The sequence below is a fragment of the Epargyreus clarus genome, unplaced genomic scaffold (genome assembly GCF_041222505.1).
Source record: "Epargyreus clarus isolate Ecla_fem2 unplaced genomic scaffold, WU_Ecla_fem_2.2 ptg000024l, whole genome shotgun sequence".
Taxonomy (NCBI): Eukaryota; Metazoa; Arthropoda; class Insecta; order Lepidoptera; family Hesperiidae; genus Epargyreus; species Epargyreus clarus.
Genome location: NW_027332231.1, coordinates 13,443,440 through 13,459,955, shown reverse-complemented (window position 1 = coordinate 13,459,955; position 16,516 = coordinate 13,443,440). Strand labels below are relative to the sequence as shown.

General features: G+C 35.9%; 3 protein-coding genes across 3 annotated transcripts; 1 reads left to right on the top strand and 2 right to left on the bottom strand.

The window, feature by feature from the left end:
* Positions 1–2,049: 2,049 nt before the first annotated feature.
* Positions 2,050–3,871, bottom strand: LOC140752285 (uncharacterized). Its single transcript, XM_073086517.1, has 2 exons — positions 3,239–3,871; positions 2,050–2,906 (listed from the first exon to the last, which is right to left on the bottom strand). The coding sequence occupies exons 1-2, from the start codon at positions 3,869–3,871 to the stop codon at positions 2,124–2,126; spliced, it is 1,416 nt and encodes a 471-aa protein (XP_072942618.1). The 3' UTR covers positions 2,050–2,123.
* On the bottom strand, positions 2,904–3,242 carry LOC140752284 (SRA stem-loop-interacting RNA-binding protein, mitochondrial-like). The gene has a single exon (XM_073086516.1). The coding sequence runs from the start codon at positions 3,170–3,172 to the stop codon at positions 2,915–2,917; it is 258 nt and encodes an 85-aa protein (XP_072942617.1). The 5' UTR covers positions 3,173–3,242; the 3' UTR covers positions 2,904–2,914.
* A 346-nt stretch (positions 3,872–4,217) lies between the features above and the next one.
* Positions 4,218–15,650, top strand: yip2 (yippee interacting protein 2). The gene is made up of 8 exons (XM_073086514.1): positions 4,218–4,356; positions 5,607–5,773; positions 7,178–7,309; positions 9,043–9,307; positions 11,130–11,305; positions 12,965–13,159; positions 13,747–13,901; positions 14,496–15,650. Exons 1-8 carry the CDS (start codon positions 4,338–4,340, stop codon positions 14,575–14,577), a joined length of 1,191 nt encoding a protein of 396 aa, XP_072942615.1. The 5' UTR covers positions 4,218–4,337; the 3' UTR covers positions 14,578–15,650.
* The last annotated feature ends 866 nt before the right edge of the window (positions 15,651–16,516 follow it).

Here is a 16,516-nt window from a genome sequence, read left to right as displayed (position 1 = left end):
TAATTTTGTGGTACCTACTTTCATTAATAAATCTGTCACATCATTGCATTATGACGTCACTAATCTAATCATACATCATATAAACCAAACATATATTTAAAATTTCAGCTCAATTTGGCTTAACTGGTTTAAAATTCAGTTGCAAAAGTCGACCCTCACACACTAAGCAAGTCAAACTTGTCAAAGATGATACAACCACACAACTTCAAAATATCAAAGTATAGTCCGCGTAAAACTGCTAGTCCGCTCTGAATATAGAAATTAATCGCGTCGCCATAGCAAATTGTTGGACTACACCAGCTCGCAACTACTTCAGAGCGGACTAGCACTTTGGCGCGGACTATACCATCCATATTTACCTTCATAAAACAATATTTATACCACTAAGCAATGGGTGCTATCACACGTAACACCATGACCAAGTGACGTATTCTCAGGGCGACGTGACGGTAGGCGTGATCGAATTTACGGAATGAATTGTGGATGGAACTGTTGACGGTTCGAACTATTATATATTTAATTTTATTATCTTGTAACTAGGTTAAGATAAATTTATAGCAAGTAACAAAATAGGCTTCTAATTGTACATTTTTGTATTGACGTAACACTATTTTGGTAGATTATTCTTGATTTTGGAGGATTTCTAAGGATAAACAAACAGAAGCTCATTAACCGATTCCGTGTGGATGTGGCACAACTGTGGGTGATATGGCACAACTGTGGTGCCATCCGCACGGAATCGGTTAAATAGTCAGTAAGAGACAATGAATTGGTATCCTCCTTGCCTTTCAGATTTCTAGTTTGGTAGCTAACCAAGAATCTTGTTAATGTTTACCAAGCTCATTACCTACGGAGCATCTATCTTGTAAAAGACATTAAAGGGAGCAAGTACCCCCCAGAAACTTCTAAGTCATACAGACTAAGAATATAGGTAAAATCAAATATACTCATGGTGGTAGATATGCCAAAGGCTATGCAGCAGACATGCTAAGCAGCATGTAAAATTACTACAATATATATTAAAAACCAAATGAATTTTTTCTATTCCTCTTAGAATTCTATTTTGTTACTTTGCCTCTGTTTAAGATATAAGCTTTTAGACAAATCTCAGAATCGTTAAGTAATAGCGCAAAATTACTTTAGATCTGTGTATCTTTTTTATGAATTCCTACTAATATATTATTATATTAATATACACAATAAAAATAGAATACATAGATTTTAATTAGATAAATTCGAATTAGAAATACATATATGGCTATAACGATGTCATAAATGATCTTTTACTAAACATTTTATCTGATATTGGACTCAAACAAGTATATATTACAGAAAAATTGGTTTTATCATATAAAATTGATTGACATAATGATGGTAGATACTACAAATCCATGCTAATACGGCACTAAAATAGATTAAAATTTAATTTAAACATTGATTAACAATATTGCCATTTTCCTATGTATAATAATGTTTATGCACAATTTAACGGGCTGTCATGTTACATTATTTTGCCATTTTAATTTTAAGTAGAGTTCTGTCATCTAGATATTTGTAATGTAGTGTAGTTACATTAAAGGGTATTGATATTGTTATGTAAACTAAAGATAGGTAATGATTACCTGTATTCCATATTTACAAGTTCTCGTACATTATATTGTCTATGCTCGTGTAATATCTAATAAATGGAACGGAAATTGAATTGGTAGTTTTAATTTGTCATTGTGGTTACATCAAAGCTTTGACTTGGTTAGAAGATGAAGCTACACTGCTTTTCTAAAAAATTTAAGTTAAATGACTAACATCCATTATAAATTATCATCCTACTTTTTATCTACCAAGGATTAAAATTTAACAATTAACAATTTTTGATATGTGATAGGCGAAAATTGAATAGTTTGACTTTATTATAATGACCGTCAGACTAATTATGATTTTTTTAAACTGGGCGTGATCTAGACTATCATGCAGTATGTATAGTGTATATAAAATAGTGTCATGAAAACCTTGAAATTATTTTTTTGGAAACTAAAATTTAAAGAACCAACATGTTACCTTAACATTTATTCCAAATAACTACATTTTTAAACATTAAGAGTAATATAACTACTAGGCTTGAGGCATTAAATGCTCACTTGCTTCTGATAATTTTGCAAAAGTACTTTGACCTCCTCATCAGAAGCTATGTCCAATGGAGTGGAATCCTCGTCATCCTTGAGGAGGGCTGCACCCGCCTCTAGTAACAACTTGGTTGATTTGATGTGACCACAGGAAGCGGCATAGTGTAGGGGAGTCTGATCATTATTGTCAACTGCATTTATGTCGCAACCACCTTGTATGGCGGCTGCTAATGCCTCAGAGGCATCTCTGTCTGCTGCCCAGTGTAATGCAGTTAGACCATTTTCATCTCTCTCATCTTTCAATCCAGGGTGCTCTGTTAATAGCTCAGTGACTCTGTCAGGCAGGTTTTCTCTGGCAGCATCTAATAGGGTCAACTCTTGATGATTTAGCTCTGGTTCTGAATTGTGGCTCAAGCAGGACATGGCTACCCAGGTTTCCCGAACTCCTTTGTCATCAGATAATTCAGTCCATTCAGGATCAAATTTCTGTACCAGCTCTATGTACTTCTGCTTTGCCTCTTCAGATGCCATGTCGTTAAGTAGGTTCCAAGCCTCCCATTTCTTCCTGCCTTTACCATCAAACCACCCAGGCTTGGTTGTATTGCACTTTCCTTCTGTGCTCTGTTTGTATAAGCCGTACAATTCTAGAAGCTGGTTATTGTTCAGACTGGCTGTGAGTTTTCTAACATGGTTGGATGCTTTGTTAAAAGACACATCTAATGGAGATTGGTCCTCATCGGAAAAGTCTGAGTCTGGGTATTCTTGTGCCTCAGCCATGGTGTACAACTATGGGACTAATTGTTTTGGAGTTGAACAGTCAGGTTCAGGCCTTCCAGGGTGTGGACCTGCTTGTTGGTAGCATCAGTAGCAGCGGTTTGAGTAGCAAACTCAATAAAACCGTAACCTTTACTGAGGCCAGTTGACCGATCGAAAACTACTCTAGCGCTTTGCACAGGGCCAAATTGAGAGAAATATTCCCTTAGCTGGCGGTGGCTGACGGTCCACGGCAAGTTGCCGACATAGAGGCGTACCGCGCGAGCTGTGCTGGCCATAACCTAAGCGGATACTATTTCGAGCAAATGTAACGAACGTTCGCCGATCAAGGCCCTGTAGTCGACGCCGGAGCTCTCCCTCAGCGAATCCAAGTCTACGAGCGCGCCCTTAAGTCCCCACTTCTTCAGCAACGCCTCAATAGACCAGTCTGCACTCCGCTCCTGATAAGCACACAAAAACTTTCCGTCAGTCCCGTCTAACAAGTAAGCTACGGTAGACAACACTTCTTCGAACTGCGACGGCTCGTAAAAGCAATCTGACGCGAGTACCAAGTCGACAGGTCGCAAGTTATGCACGTCTGCCAGGAACAGTCCCCAGGCTAAGCCTAAAATTTGCACGTCTCGACCCGGAACAAGGCCGTTGGCTTCGCAGCACGCGGATAAATGTCTTAAAGACCGCGGCAGCGCAACACTATCAGTCAAAGTCGTATGTGCGCCACACTTCGCTGCTAAGATTCCTGGCAGTCCAGTTCCACAACCTAATTCCAGTACTCGAAGACCTCGCAAGTTCCTTCTTTGACTCCACAGGTACCAGGCTAGCAGCGGCGCAGAGGGCCACGTGTAGAAGGAGTACCCAGCGGAGAGTAATTCGGGTATAACAATCTCTAGATATTCACCTCTCGTGTCTCCGTTATTCGTAGATTTACCACGAAACACGAACTTTTTCAACTGACCGCTTACAGGGCGACCATCGCTCATTGCATAAGCATTATTAGCTGAGAGGAAAATAGATAAAATTCATTTCAGACTTTTATGACAGAAAATTTCTGACGTTTCAGTGAGCAAAATGCACGCTGTACATTGCAACTGCTTAGTTTTAAAGTAATAATGGAGGCAAAGATATAATGTCTACAAAGATTAATAATGTTGTATTTTTTTTCTTTATTACGCTACACGATTTGTACAGTAGCATACAGAACCGCTGATATGAAACGTAAAATCATTCCCGATTTCCTTCTGATATTAAGATAAATTTACATTTAGTGAAAATTTCATTCATTCACCTTTTTATTTGACAAACTGATGTTGTCATTCTCATGTCAAACTCAAATGTCAACTTGTCAAAAAGAAGTGAAACTTTGTGTACTTTGCACGTTTGGTGCGGTGTATTGTAAAAATATACATTTTTTAATTTTATTACATTATTTAATATAGAAAAAATATTATGGCTGTAGCAGTAAAAGGTATATATATATAAAATTATAATATGATTTTACTCGTGAATAGCTTTTTTGATAACGATGTATTGGTGGGGTCAAATTCCAATGAACTTTTCTCATGAAAGTTTGAAGTTTAAGATTAATAGTTATCAGTATCTTAAACATAACTGCACAAGATCATATCATACTTAAGTAGAAATTATAAAAAAAATGCGATATTAATCATACTTACTTGTCTAAAAAGTTATAATTATGAAACAATTATGTTTTCATTGTGTGAAAATGTTCTCGATTTTTATGTTATTTTATATTTATATATTGTATTATAATAAATTGTTGGGTCAGACCAGGCATGATAGAGTTTCATATTGGGCATATAAATTAATTTTATTGGCAGTAAAATACATTTACAATATTCCTGAAAACAATATTTAATTCTAGGATAACTAAACATAAAATTAAATATTTTACAACTGAAAAATTTCGTAAAAATCATAACATAAATTTTGTAAATTAAGCTTAATTAAGCTTGTATCAAGACACCGGATTATATTAATTTGCATATTTATACAATCTATTTACATAACTATATAAATATGCAAATGCATAGATCGCTACCTTCAAAGCATTATTGCATGTCATCACTTTTACAGTTTTACAGATATTAATAACCTTTTATTAATTTACATTTTCACACTTTAAAATTTTCTAAATGATAAAAAATATGGCTCTCATTTTGAATGGTTGTACAAAAATCATAAATAATTTGTGATTTCTTGATAAAAATGACTTTAGTGCATATTTTGGCAGTGTTGTTAGTGTATATAATCTGACGTCTATTTATATCTCTTACATAATTTATATTTTTGTTATTACCAATTCCAAAATAAACAATGGGGCAAAGATCACAAGATTACATATTGTTGCCAAAAAACATGGGCAGTAACTGTGGGCAACAATGTATGAAATTTATAAGCAAATCAACAAACATCCATCTGATAAGTCTACCCTTCAAACCAGACCATGTTATTATTTTTAGATAAGGATAATAGATAAGAAAACGTAGGGACAAGGGGTGGTTTTAGGTTTTCATCAAATAGTCAATAATCTGGAGAAAACTCTCTTAATTTTTTCGACAAGGGCGGGAGGAGATTAAAAAATTGTAAAAACATGTCACATAGGATGGATAAGATCCCCAACTACTACAGATACAACATACAGACAAGAAGTTGTACAGATACTAAGAACAAAGGGTTCTACCTTAAAATTCTCAGGTATCTTCATCCTGGGTGCGAAGCGCACGCCCTTCGGCACGATGGGCGGCGTGTTCCGCAACACGTCAGCGACGGAGCTGCAGACCATCGCCAACGTGGCGGCCATGAAGGAGGCGGGCGTCAAGCCTGAACAGATTGACTCTGCTATTGTTGGACAGGTCATGACGGTGAGTGCGTTTGTGGCGACTTCCCGCTACTCGTCAACAGATAGCGCTACGTTTCTGAATCACGCTATCGAAGTTTTCTCAAGATCTCGTATATATTCGAGCTCCGAACTGAGACTGTTGAAGCACGGTCACATCTCGGGCGCGATTACCTAGCCCGGTGGGAGATCTACTGCAGTCAAATGTTATTTTAATATTCTATTGTTATTTTATTATTATTATTATTAGTTAGTCTTGAAAAATGGTAGAACCAGTGGTTCGACTGGGACGGTACCACCACCAAACCTATTCCTAGCATGAAGCAGTTACGTGTTTCAATGGAACAGTCTGGAAGCTTGCTAACATATATATTAGTAATTATTTATTCTTAAGGAGTGGCAACATGTCTTTGATCAGCTTCAGGTAGAATGAGTTTTATATGGACATGGTCACAGAAGTCCATGGGTGGCAGTGACAAATGCAAGTTCTGTAACAACTCCAATCTTGTAAAAAAATGTTATAGGTACAATCTACTAGGATCTTGTTTAGGTTCAACTTAATGAACTCACAAGGTGGTTGTGTAACATATCTGTATCAATCATAAGTGATATTACGTTACGACATATAAGGACACTTAAAACTTTTAAATAGGTGGTTTTACATTTTTTTTATGACCCTGTAATTGACTTTATCCAGGTCAATGGTACTTTAATTATATTGGGCGTGGTAATACTCTATGGATTTTTGATTGATAATATCACACCTGATTTTGCTGTGTAAGCAGTAGGTACTGCTAATGATCTCGTCGGGTAGGGTTAAAAAGCAGATGTAGGTTTCTTAATAGTCTATGATGAAATATAATATCACTTATTTGTTTTTTTGCGCTGGCTTTCGACGCATTTATTTTTATTTTCCTTCTGCCAGGAAAGTCTTGATTCTTTTGTTGTCATAGCTTATCTTAAGCTGGGTCAAACGAAATTGCCAGTAGGTAATTACCGTCGCTTATAGAATGCGCGGCAGTAATTACTTAAAATCAGTTGGATTGCATGATAGTTTGCTACTTCTATAATATGTAGGGATCAGTTCAGGAAAACACAATATTTTTTATAACACTTTATTATAAAACACTTTATCACTCAACAATAAACCGAATTGCTCAGATCAACTTCTATTCGTGTATTCGATTCACCGCCTTTCTCAGATATTAATGTCAATTCGCTCACTGGCGTCACCAAGTGGCGCCTGTTGACAACAAGCTAGTTTCATCAATTACAATACTTTATTTAAAACAATATCTACTTGAGAGTATCACTAAAGAAAAATATCTTATATTGTAATTATTATTAAAAATACATTAACATATTATAATTACTCAAAATACGCTAACAAATATAAAAATGATAATAACAAAGATTTCTGTTAAACCAGGCATCACAAACAGACGGCATCTACACGCCCCGACACGCCGCACTGAAGGCGGGCATTCCGCTGGAGAAGCCAGTGCTCGGCATCAACAGGCTGTGCGGCTCCGGGTTCCAGTCCATCGTCAACTCCGCTCAGGTATGCTCTCACAGCAGACACTGCATTACTATTTCCGCTGAAGAATGGACTCCTCAAAATGGATAAGTAATTGGCCAAGAGCAAGTCGAAAACGCATACGGAGGATTCCATACCACCCAATTTTTTATGTTTTCTTTTGTTTTTAGTATTTGTTTTTATAGCAGCCACCATTATACCTACTCTGTAAAATTTTCAAATGTCTATATATTGCGGTTCAGGAGCTAGAGGCCTATGATAGATGGACAGACAGCAGAGGCTTAGTAATGGTTCCATTTTTATTTTTTTACACTTTGGGAACAGGACCCTAAAAAGCTGTTTTTTGCAATTGTGCAAACATTGACAAGTCTTATGCCTAGAAAAACCATAAGAACCATTAGAACCATATTGAACACGTGATGTCTTCGTGTTTTTCTTTTTTATAATCACTATAAATATTATATGTTTATATAAAAAATATAACCGCGAGTATTATTTATTAAACCTCAAATAAACTGTTAAAAAAGTTAACACTTAAATCGGCAATTAATTATTTTTCCGTACTTGTCTTCAAAATAATTTTGTGTAATGTATTAAGCAATTTAAATTCCTTAATCAATTTAAATTCCACCACAAACACTCATGTGAATAAGGGCCAAATTCCTGCACAGAACTTTGGCCTCATAAAGTACTGAGATCTAAAATTTACATATAAATAAATAAGTTAAATGTCGAAAATAAATGATTACGATCACACTTAATTATGATTTATATTCAGAATATTTAATAATAAAATTAGGTATAATTAAATATAATGGATTTTGAATATAAGGTGTGATTTTTTAAGTAACGATAGTTAGTTATAAACACATTGATCAATAAAATGTATTTTATTTGTAATATGACTGTAGGAATGCAATTGCATCTCGTACTATTACTACTATAGTAATATTAAGCTGTTAAAACCGCAAAGTGACTAGTAATTGCAATTTAAATCTGAATGGATTTTAATTGGGTTAAATTTTGCATGATATTCAAAGCATAGTAGGTAATCATTAATATAAATTGCATAGAACATTTATTCCAAATATTAACATGCTCAGCACTTGATATAAGTGACTAAACTAGTAACTAAACTTGTTATGTAATTTATTCACTATAGCTGCACGATGTGTTTTGGCAAATAATATGAATTTGAAACATATAGTTTAAGATTTCAAACTTATGTACCTGTGACATTTTCAATTACTTTTATCAATATCAACATGTCAGCTCCCCATACCTCACCCTCCGAAACATGCGGTTAATCACTAGCAGTCACCCATCCAACTTGCGACTACTCTTAACATCGCTTAACTTTATAAATTGCTTGATATTTACATAAAGTTCATGATTGCCTTGATCACCAGCATACCGAGCAGCAGGTAGACTACATATTCGTCTGCTACTCCTATTTTATAAAATAATTATAGTTTAAAAACTAAAAACCACGTTAAAATCGTACAAGGAAAATCGTTAATCCTGATTCTTGACGATTCTGATGAGGAGAATGGGATAATATTATTAAAATCGTGTAAAGTCATCGGTTCTTGATAATTGTTCAAAATTTTAAATTAATCGGAGCGTTCAAAGTGGCTAAAAATGAGTTTAAAGCTTCCGTTACAAACATACATACATAAATACAACGCAAGCTAATAAAAGCGTGTTAATTAACAAGTTGCAGCCAAATACAATAGTACAATTAAAATTTGCACCAGGACATCCTAACTGGCGCAGCGAAGATCTCCCTCGCCGGCGGCGTGGAGAACATGTCCCAAGCGCCGTACGCGGTGCGGGGGGTGCGCTTCGGCACCGCGCTGGGCAGCTCCTACGCGTTCGAGGACACGCTGTGGGCGGGCCTCACCGACTCCTACTGCGGCTTGCCCATGGGCATGACCGCGGAGAAGCTGGGCGGACAGTACGGCATCACCAGGGACGAGGTGGACAACTTTGCGTTCAAGTCGCAGCAACGGTGGAAGAGCTGTGAGTATTGTTGATGATTGATTGATTTTTGTGCTGATGTGTATCATCATTACATATTAAAGTCATATTTATGGGCACAGGTATACAGAAAAAGTTTATAAATTTCAGAGGATAACAATGCTGATCAAATGATTTTTTTTAAATATTATTAGAGAAGTAGCAATCTAGTAAATATGTCGTCATGGTATATAATTAAAACATTAACTTATTATAAAACTTTTTCAGTTAATTACCAACAAATCATTTTTGAAGATTAATTATACTTAATAATACCTATAATGTGCAATTTTGAATAACTACAATATTTAAATTAATTTTTATTTTTAGTATTTTTGGTCAAGTATGTTGAGTCAGTTCTATTTGGAATCTATTTTGTACTTTGTCAATGGTTCACCCTTTGTACCTTTATGTCGTCAGCATGATAGGGTTTAAATATTTTTATGATTATTATTTTAGTTGTCAACGCCCCAATGATTATTATTTATGTACTTACAAGTACTATTCTTAAATGTATGATAAAAATGTAAGCCTGTGACGATTAGATAAGATCTGAATTTTGTTTACCTGCGTACTTTTACAACTGCTAATGCGAAGATAAATAAAGAACTACTATCTTTATAATAGAATAGTGCCGAGAGAGTAAATAAAGAAACAAATTATTTCAATGGTCTTGTCTTTCTAGACACTATTAAAACAGAATAATTACGCGCTAATTAAAACTACATAAGTTTGTGTTAATTTATACAAAATTATCATTAATAATAATTAAGTTAATTTCAATAAAATTACATAAGTTTCAGTTAATTTATACAAAAGTATCATTAATTAAGTGAGAATGTTTAACATGCGGTTCTGCCTGTGTGCAATATTATTTAAGCGATTTTTTATTTTTTAATTAAAACCCTAAATTTTTAAACAACTTTTATAAAGAAGAATATTCTTTGCGATCGATTAATTCATTTTCTTTGTAATGATAATTTTTTTTTTCTGCAAATAATCTAACAATATTTTAATATATTATGCTTATTATATGCTTAATTTTGTAATATATTTGTTATAAAAAGTTGTTTACGTTCCTTACGTAAGTCCATTAATATTACATGAAAAAAGCTATAGAAATCAGTTTAGGTATTTGTAAATTTTAGGCTTATGATACCAGAGGGAACAGAAAAGTAGCCAGACAGATATAACTAAAGAAAAAGGTGTTTTTGATGTTACATAATGAAATACTGCCAAAATATTTTTGGCGGTATTACGGTTCCGGTTTTCGGTTGAAAATTGTTATTTAAAATTAGTTATTATTGTGAGATTTTAAATATTATGTATAAATTAAATTTAAATTGGACTTATGTTAAAATAGCTATAATTTAAATAAGAGTTTATGGAATTCACTCAAGTTTATTTTAATTACATGTGCGTAGCTATAGGAATGTGGTTATAAATTAATTGTGTATGTGGTCTTCTTATTTAAATATGTCTTTTTTTTCTTATACACTCCTCCCGACTGTGAGCTCTTGCGGACAAAAGAGGGCGAGGGGGGACAAGGGGCGGTCCGCCCCGAGCCCCCGATCCTGTGGAGCCCCCAAACACATTTGCAAAAATGGTCGTCTGAACCAAACAATCTGTACAATGTGTATAAATCAGCTAAAAAAATTTAACCGGAATCATACGTAAAATCAGATCAAGCTTTTACAATGGAGGCCCATTCAACTTTCAGCCTCGGACCTCCGACGACCTTAGTCCTCCACTGGGTGTGAGTCCCCGCCCCTTATATGTACGTCTTTATGGGTATACACTATATATGTATATCTTCCCCTCTCAGCAAACGACGCGGGCGTGTTCAAGGCGGAGATCACGCCGGTGTCGTTGACTGTGAAGAAGAAGGCGGTGACGGTGGAGGTGGACGAGCACCCGCGGCCGCAGACCACGCTCGAGGGGCTCAAGAAGCTGCCGCCAGTGTTCAAGAAGGAGGGTCTCGTCACAGCCGGCTCGGCCTCGGTGAGTTGATGCGCTTTTTTATAACATAGGAGTAGCAGACGAGCATGCCGTCCACCTGACTGTTAGAGAGCTACTGCCGCCCACGGATTTGTTTAATATAGTCCGACAAACTATTTTGTACGAGTGCTGCGGTAAAACTTTAACGAGAATTTAATTGTCAATATTTAACATAATTGTTATTACGAATCTCTAATAGTAATGTGACAAATTACATAAGTTCTAGTTTTTAAGATCGGAATTTTATTAAACTAACCTATTTTTTTTTTTTTTTTGGGAAATTGAAAAGCGCATTGAATTTGACAACAAATTATTGTTTTCGAAATCCGAAACATGCCAAGAAAAGTTTATCAGAAATTAATCCAAAATTACACATAATATACTTTACTAACAATTCCCACAGTTTCATGCATGGGAATGGAATAATTAATTATCTAGTTGTTAATCTCATAAAAAATAACAGTTTAATTTATATTTGTCTTACCGTATTTAATTAATTGTCTCTGAAATAATTACGAGATAATAATCTGTGGATCTTAATTCAATCTAATCAAATTTAATTTAGAAGTAATTGTTTGAAAGTCATTTGTTATATATTTATATAAAGGTGGTAGAACCCTTTGTGGTTCGACTCCGGCGGCACCACCGCCACACCTATTTCTGCCTAATAACAGCAATGTTAGGCACTGCTGTGTTCCGGTTTGAAGGGTGTGGTAAGGGCGACAGACTTTTCCGAGGCGTTCCAGCTTAGTCCTCAGGGGTAGCGGCACATCTGTGGCCGACCTCAGGTAGGAATAACTAATCCTATTTGGGGTTGATTACAGATGTCCATGGGCGGCAGTAGCCACTTACCATCAGGTGGACTGCATGCTCGTCTGCTACTCTTATATTATAAAAAAAAAATCCGATGTTTAATACTGTAAATTGCAGTCATTGAAAATTTAAGAACTTCGAAATATAATTTTGGGTTCTGCATAAGATGAACACAGGTGCCACAGTCATCCCTGAAGACTAAGTTATATAAAGGAATGCTTAGTGTACGTAACACTTAATTTATTATAATCCTTTAATTTTTCTGTATACAAAATTAACCAATTATTTATGAGTGACGTTGGCACTTGCACCATTCTGACGTATTTAATGACTACAGGACTTTGAGTATCTAAATATTTTCACATAGGCTTCTATTTTATAGTAGCAGTGTATTTAGGGCTCGAACACAAAACTGCGATGCGACGCGATGCGAATTCGCAACGCAGAAAATTGCGATGCGAATTGCTGCGATGCGATATCGTGCGGCGTAGCGTCTCTCAGGGTGACCAACAACAACAACCACTGTGCGATGCGAATCAATTCGCAAGTTCTTGCGATGCGTCGAGGGAGCTCGCAGATTTTTGCGATGCGACGTCGCATCGCAGTTTTGTGTACGAACCCTTACTAAGGGTGTGCTAATGGTATGGCACTTTCAGCATTCCAAATTAGTCTTTCGAAATAGCTACATATGGAGATACGTATGTAGATATTTCTGTTGACTAAGTGTTTGGATATACTCATATCCTATTTGGTTAATTATCGATTTGATCACTGATGGTTTGTTATTGCCTTCACCGAGTGAAGATCTTTACTTCTAAAGTGTGGTCATAAAACTTATTCCACACCCAGGGTATAGCAGACGGCGCTGGAGCGCTAGTGGTGGCGAGCGAGGAGGCCTCCAAGGGCCTGAAGCCGCTGGCTAGACTGGTGGGCTGGTCCGTGGTGGGCGTGGACCCCAGCATCATGGGCGTGGGCCCCGTGCCCGCCATACAGAGCCTGCTCGCCGCCACCAAGATGACTCTCAACGACATCGACCTCATTGAGGTAAGTCTATTAATTAAATAAGTGAGTAAACATTGTTGCACAATGACGATAGTATAGTCCACGCGAAACTGGTAGTCCGCTCTGAATATAGAAATGAGTGGCGTCGCAATAGTAAATTGTATGACTACACCTGCTTTCAACAACTTCAGAGCGGACTAGCAGTTTGGCGCTGACTATAATAAACAATCAAATAATATATAATTTTAGAAAACAAAATATGTGACTAGGAAGGACTCTACAATATACGTCATGCTTCGCAGTATCGTGCGGCTTGAAATTTTTTACATAATGCTGAGACTTGACGTCACAAGCGAACGTCGTAACACCAAGGGATTTAACGCTTAAAAACCTTTCTGAAAAAGAACTGGAAATAAACGAAATAGTCAATTAAAATTACTATTATACTTCCATTGACTGACGGACTGACACACTGACTGTCTGTCTGACTGACAAACTTATACTTGTCTATCTAAAAGAATAAAAAATCCATATAATTCTTCAGTATTATATTCCCTAACAAATGTTCGTCATAAATTCCTTTGCTTAACTTTAACCCCAACAAAAGCTACAGCAATTCTCTCCAACAGATCAACGAGGCGTTCGTGGCACAGACGCTATCGTGCGCGAAGGCTTTGAAGCTGGACCTGGAGAAGCTGAACGTGAACGGCGGCGCCACCGCGCTCGGACACCCGCTCGGAGCCTCCGGGTCTCGCATCACCGCGCATCTCGTACATGAGCTCAGGTTAGCGTGTAGAGGGTCCTGGATTCGATTCCCGGACAGACAGATACCAGTGTGTGTCTATAGCACCCACGACATGAAATCGTAGTGAGGGGATCCGAGTGTAGAAAACATTTAAAAAAAAGAACTGGTTGAAACTGGTCGACACCGATTAAAAATGGTTGGCCCCAGGTAAAAGAAGTTGATACTGGTTGAAACTTAATAACACCAGTTGAAACTTGTCGACTTGACTTTTTTTTATAAAACAGGAGTAACAGACGAGCATCCAGTCCACCTGATGGTAAGCGACTACTGCCGCCCATGGACATCTGTCTTCTTCTTCTTGCGGTGCCTCACCAACTAGTGAAGGTCGGCTATCAGCTGTCTAAATCCCTCACGGTTTTTTAGAGGAGATGGACATCTGTAATCAACCACAAATAAGATTAGTTTCCTATATGAGGTTAGCTACGGATAAGTCGCTACCCCTAAGAACTCAGTTGGAATGCCTCGGATAAATATGCCTCATTCATTTGCAACTGGTCCAATATACATAATAATCATGTATTACATGTCCAAACCTCCCCATTGCACTCTACTAATAACAATTGAAACTTTCAGACGTCGTGGCCTGAAGAGGGCGATCGGTTCCGCATGCATCGGAGGAGGACAGGGCATCGCCGTCATGGTCGAGTCTGTTTAGACCCTTAGGATAGACACCAAACTTTATCACCGCTACGAATATTCGGGGATTATATGCAATAGGATATATTTTGAGAGGACACTGGGGTTGTTCGGAATTACTTGTTGATATATTTTTTAGCTAAAGAGGGATATTAAAACGTGTGTATTTATCCTTATTTACTTATAATATACGCACATAAGACGTTGCTCTATATGGATAGACAGATACCAGAAGGTCCACTTGGATAAGGAACCCTAAAAACTCAGACTGATTGTCCGACTGAAGTGTCCTCATATTATATTTTTCACATGTTTCCATTCATTATAATGCTGTCCTAAAATATTCGAGTGATAGTAAAGTTTGGTGAAAATTATATACAGTTAAATATGTGAAGATGAAATAAAGGTGCATCACACTGTCATAGATATAAGCAAAAGTGGATCAAAATATAATACCGTTTATTATAAACTAGTTTCTGAATATTATCCCATAATAATGCCGTAATCACTATAAATTGTTATTATATTCTATTCAAACTATATTCACGTTCTTATCCTATCCGGTAATCTATGCTAATTCGTATTAGCTGTAATTAAAATAATTTTGTATAGTTAAACCTTATTAACCTATTTAAACTTTAATCTTATAATTGAGGAAATCATATATTTTTGATATTCAATTATTAAATTTGAAAAAAATGACATCTTTTTTTTAAATTTTGATATGCTAAGCAGAATTAAAAGAGGCATGTGTAAACTTATAAAAAATGTGCTGCATTTAGTGCCTTGAGACAGTTTGCCGTAAAAAAATGTGTTCAATTCGAATGAAATCAAGTAATATTTTTTGGATATCGTATTTTTATATTAAGAAATCTTCTGTATATTATCGTTAAATGTGAAAAAGATATTACTATATTAATATGCAAGCATGGAAGCTTGTGTAGCTATGTAATTTTGTCACAAAAATATATTTTTATTACAGGATATATTTTATAATTCTTTAAATCATGCGAATTGTTATGTCCAAAACATAGTCTACTTTTTATTATACATATTGTTATAAATACTATGAATAATAAAGTATTTTTTTTATATTGTCGTATTTATTTTTAAGCATTTGATTTTTAACCATATCGAAAATTAGTTCAGTAGAATACACCAATAAAAGGAAGACATTTACAATTTTAATAGAATAATTGCACGACCGTGGAATGATATAATTAACTTGCGAAGATATTAATTAATTAATACTACTTAAACGTCGTTGCTTACTAAATGATTTGACAATTTTAATACTAACAATATTTATGTACCAGTATTGTAAGTATCTTGTAGTACCAGTGTAGAAAGTTAGGTATCATCAGGAGGCAAATCGAGAGTTGAATGGGTGACCACTAGTGGTTAAGTATTATGCGTCCTTCAGTGCTTGTGAGAGCACCGTGCCGTCCTTTTGGAAAGCCTTACGAACGCTTAAAACATTCGACAGGGATTGACCAAAAACCTGTAGCTTCCTCCATCCATTTTTCATTCAAAGCATTTTCCATTCATAGGATACCTATATAATTTTATTAAAATACTATAGGTAGGTAAACTGTAGGTATAGTCTATAGATTATTGCAATAAATATTTTCCCTTCGCAGCAACTATATTTTTTCGGGATTGTAACCTTAACCCGCTTCATAATCGCAAAATTTCCATAAACAATGCCCTGTGATTATGAATATTACGAGATATTACCTTATAAATAACAAGTGTGCACATAATAAGATTATCTTTGCCTTTTTTGTGACTTTGACAACTGACAGACAAAGACATTAGCTTCTGAAAAACGATTATGTTTCCTTCCTAGTTCCTGCACACTTTTTGCATTATAGACAGTTAATTTAGTTAAATATTTGTTGTTGTGGACAATTCGGTACACACAGTGTTCATCGAATTCGGATGATGTGCGTGTTGAA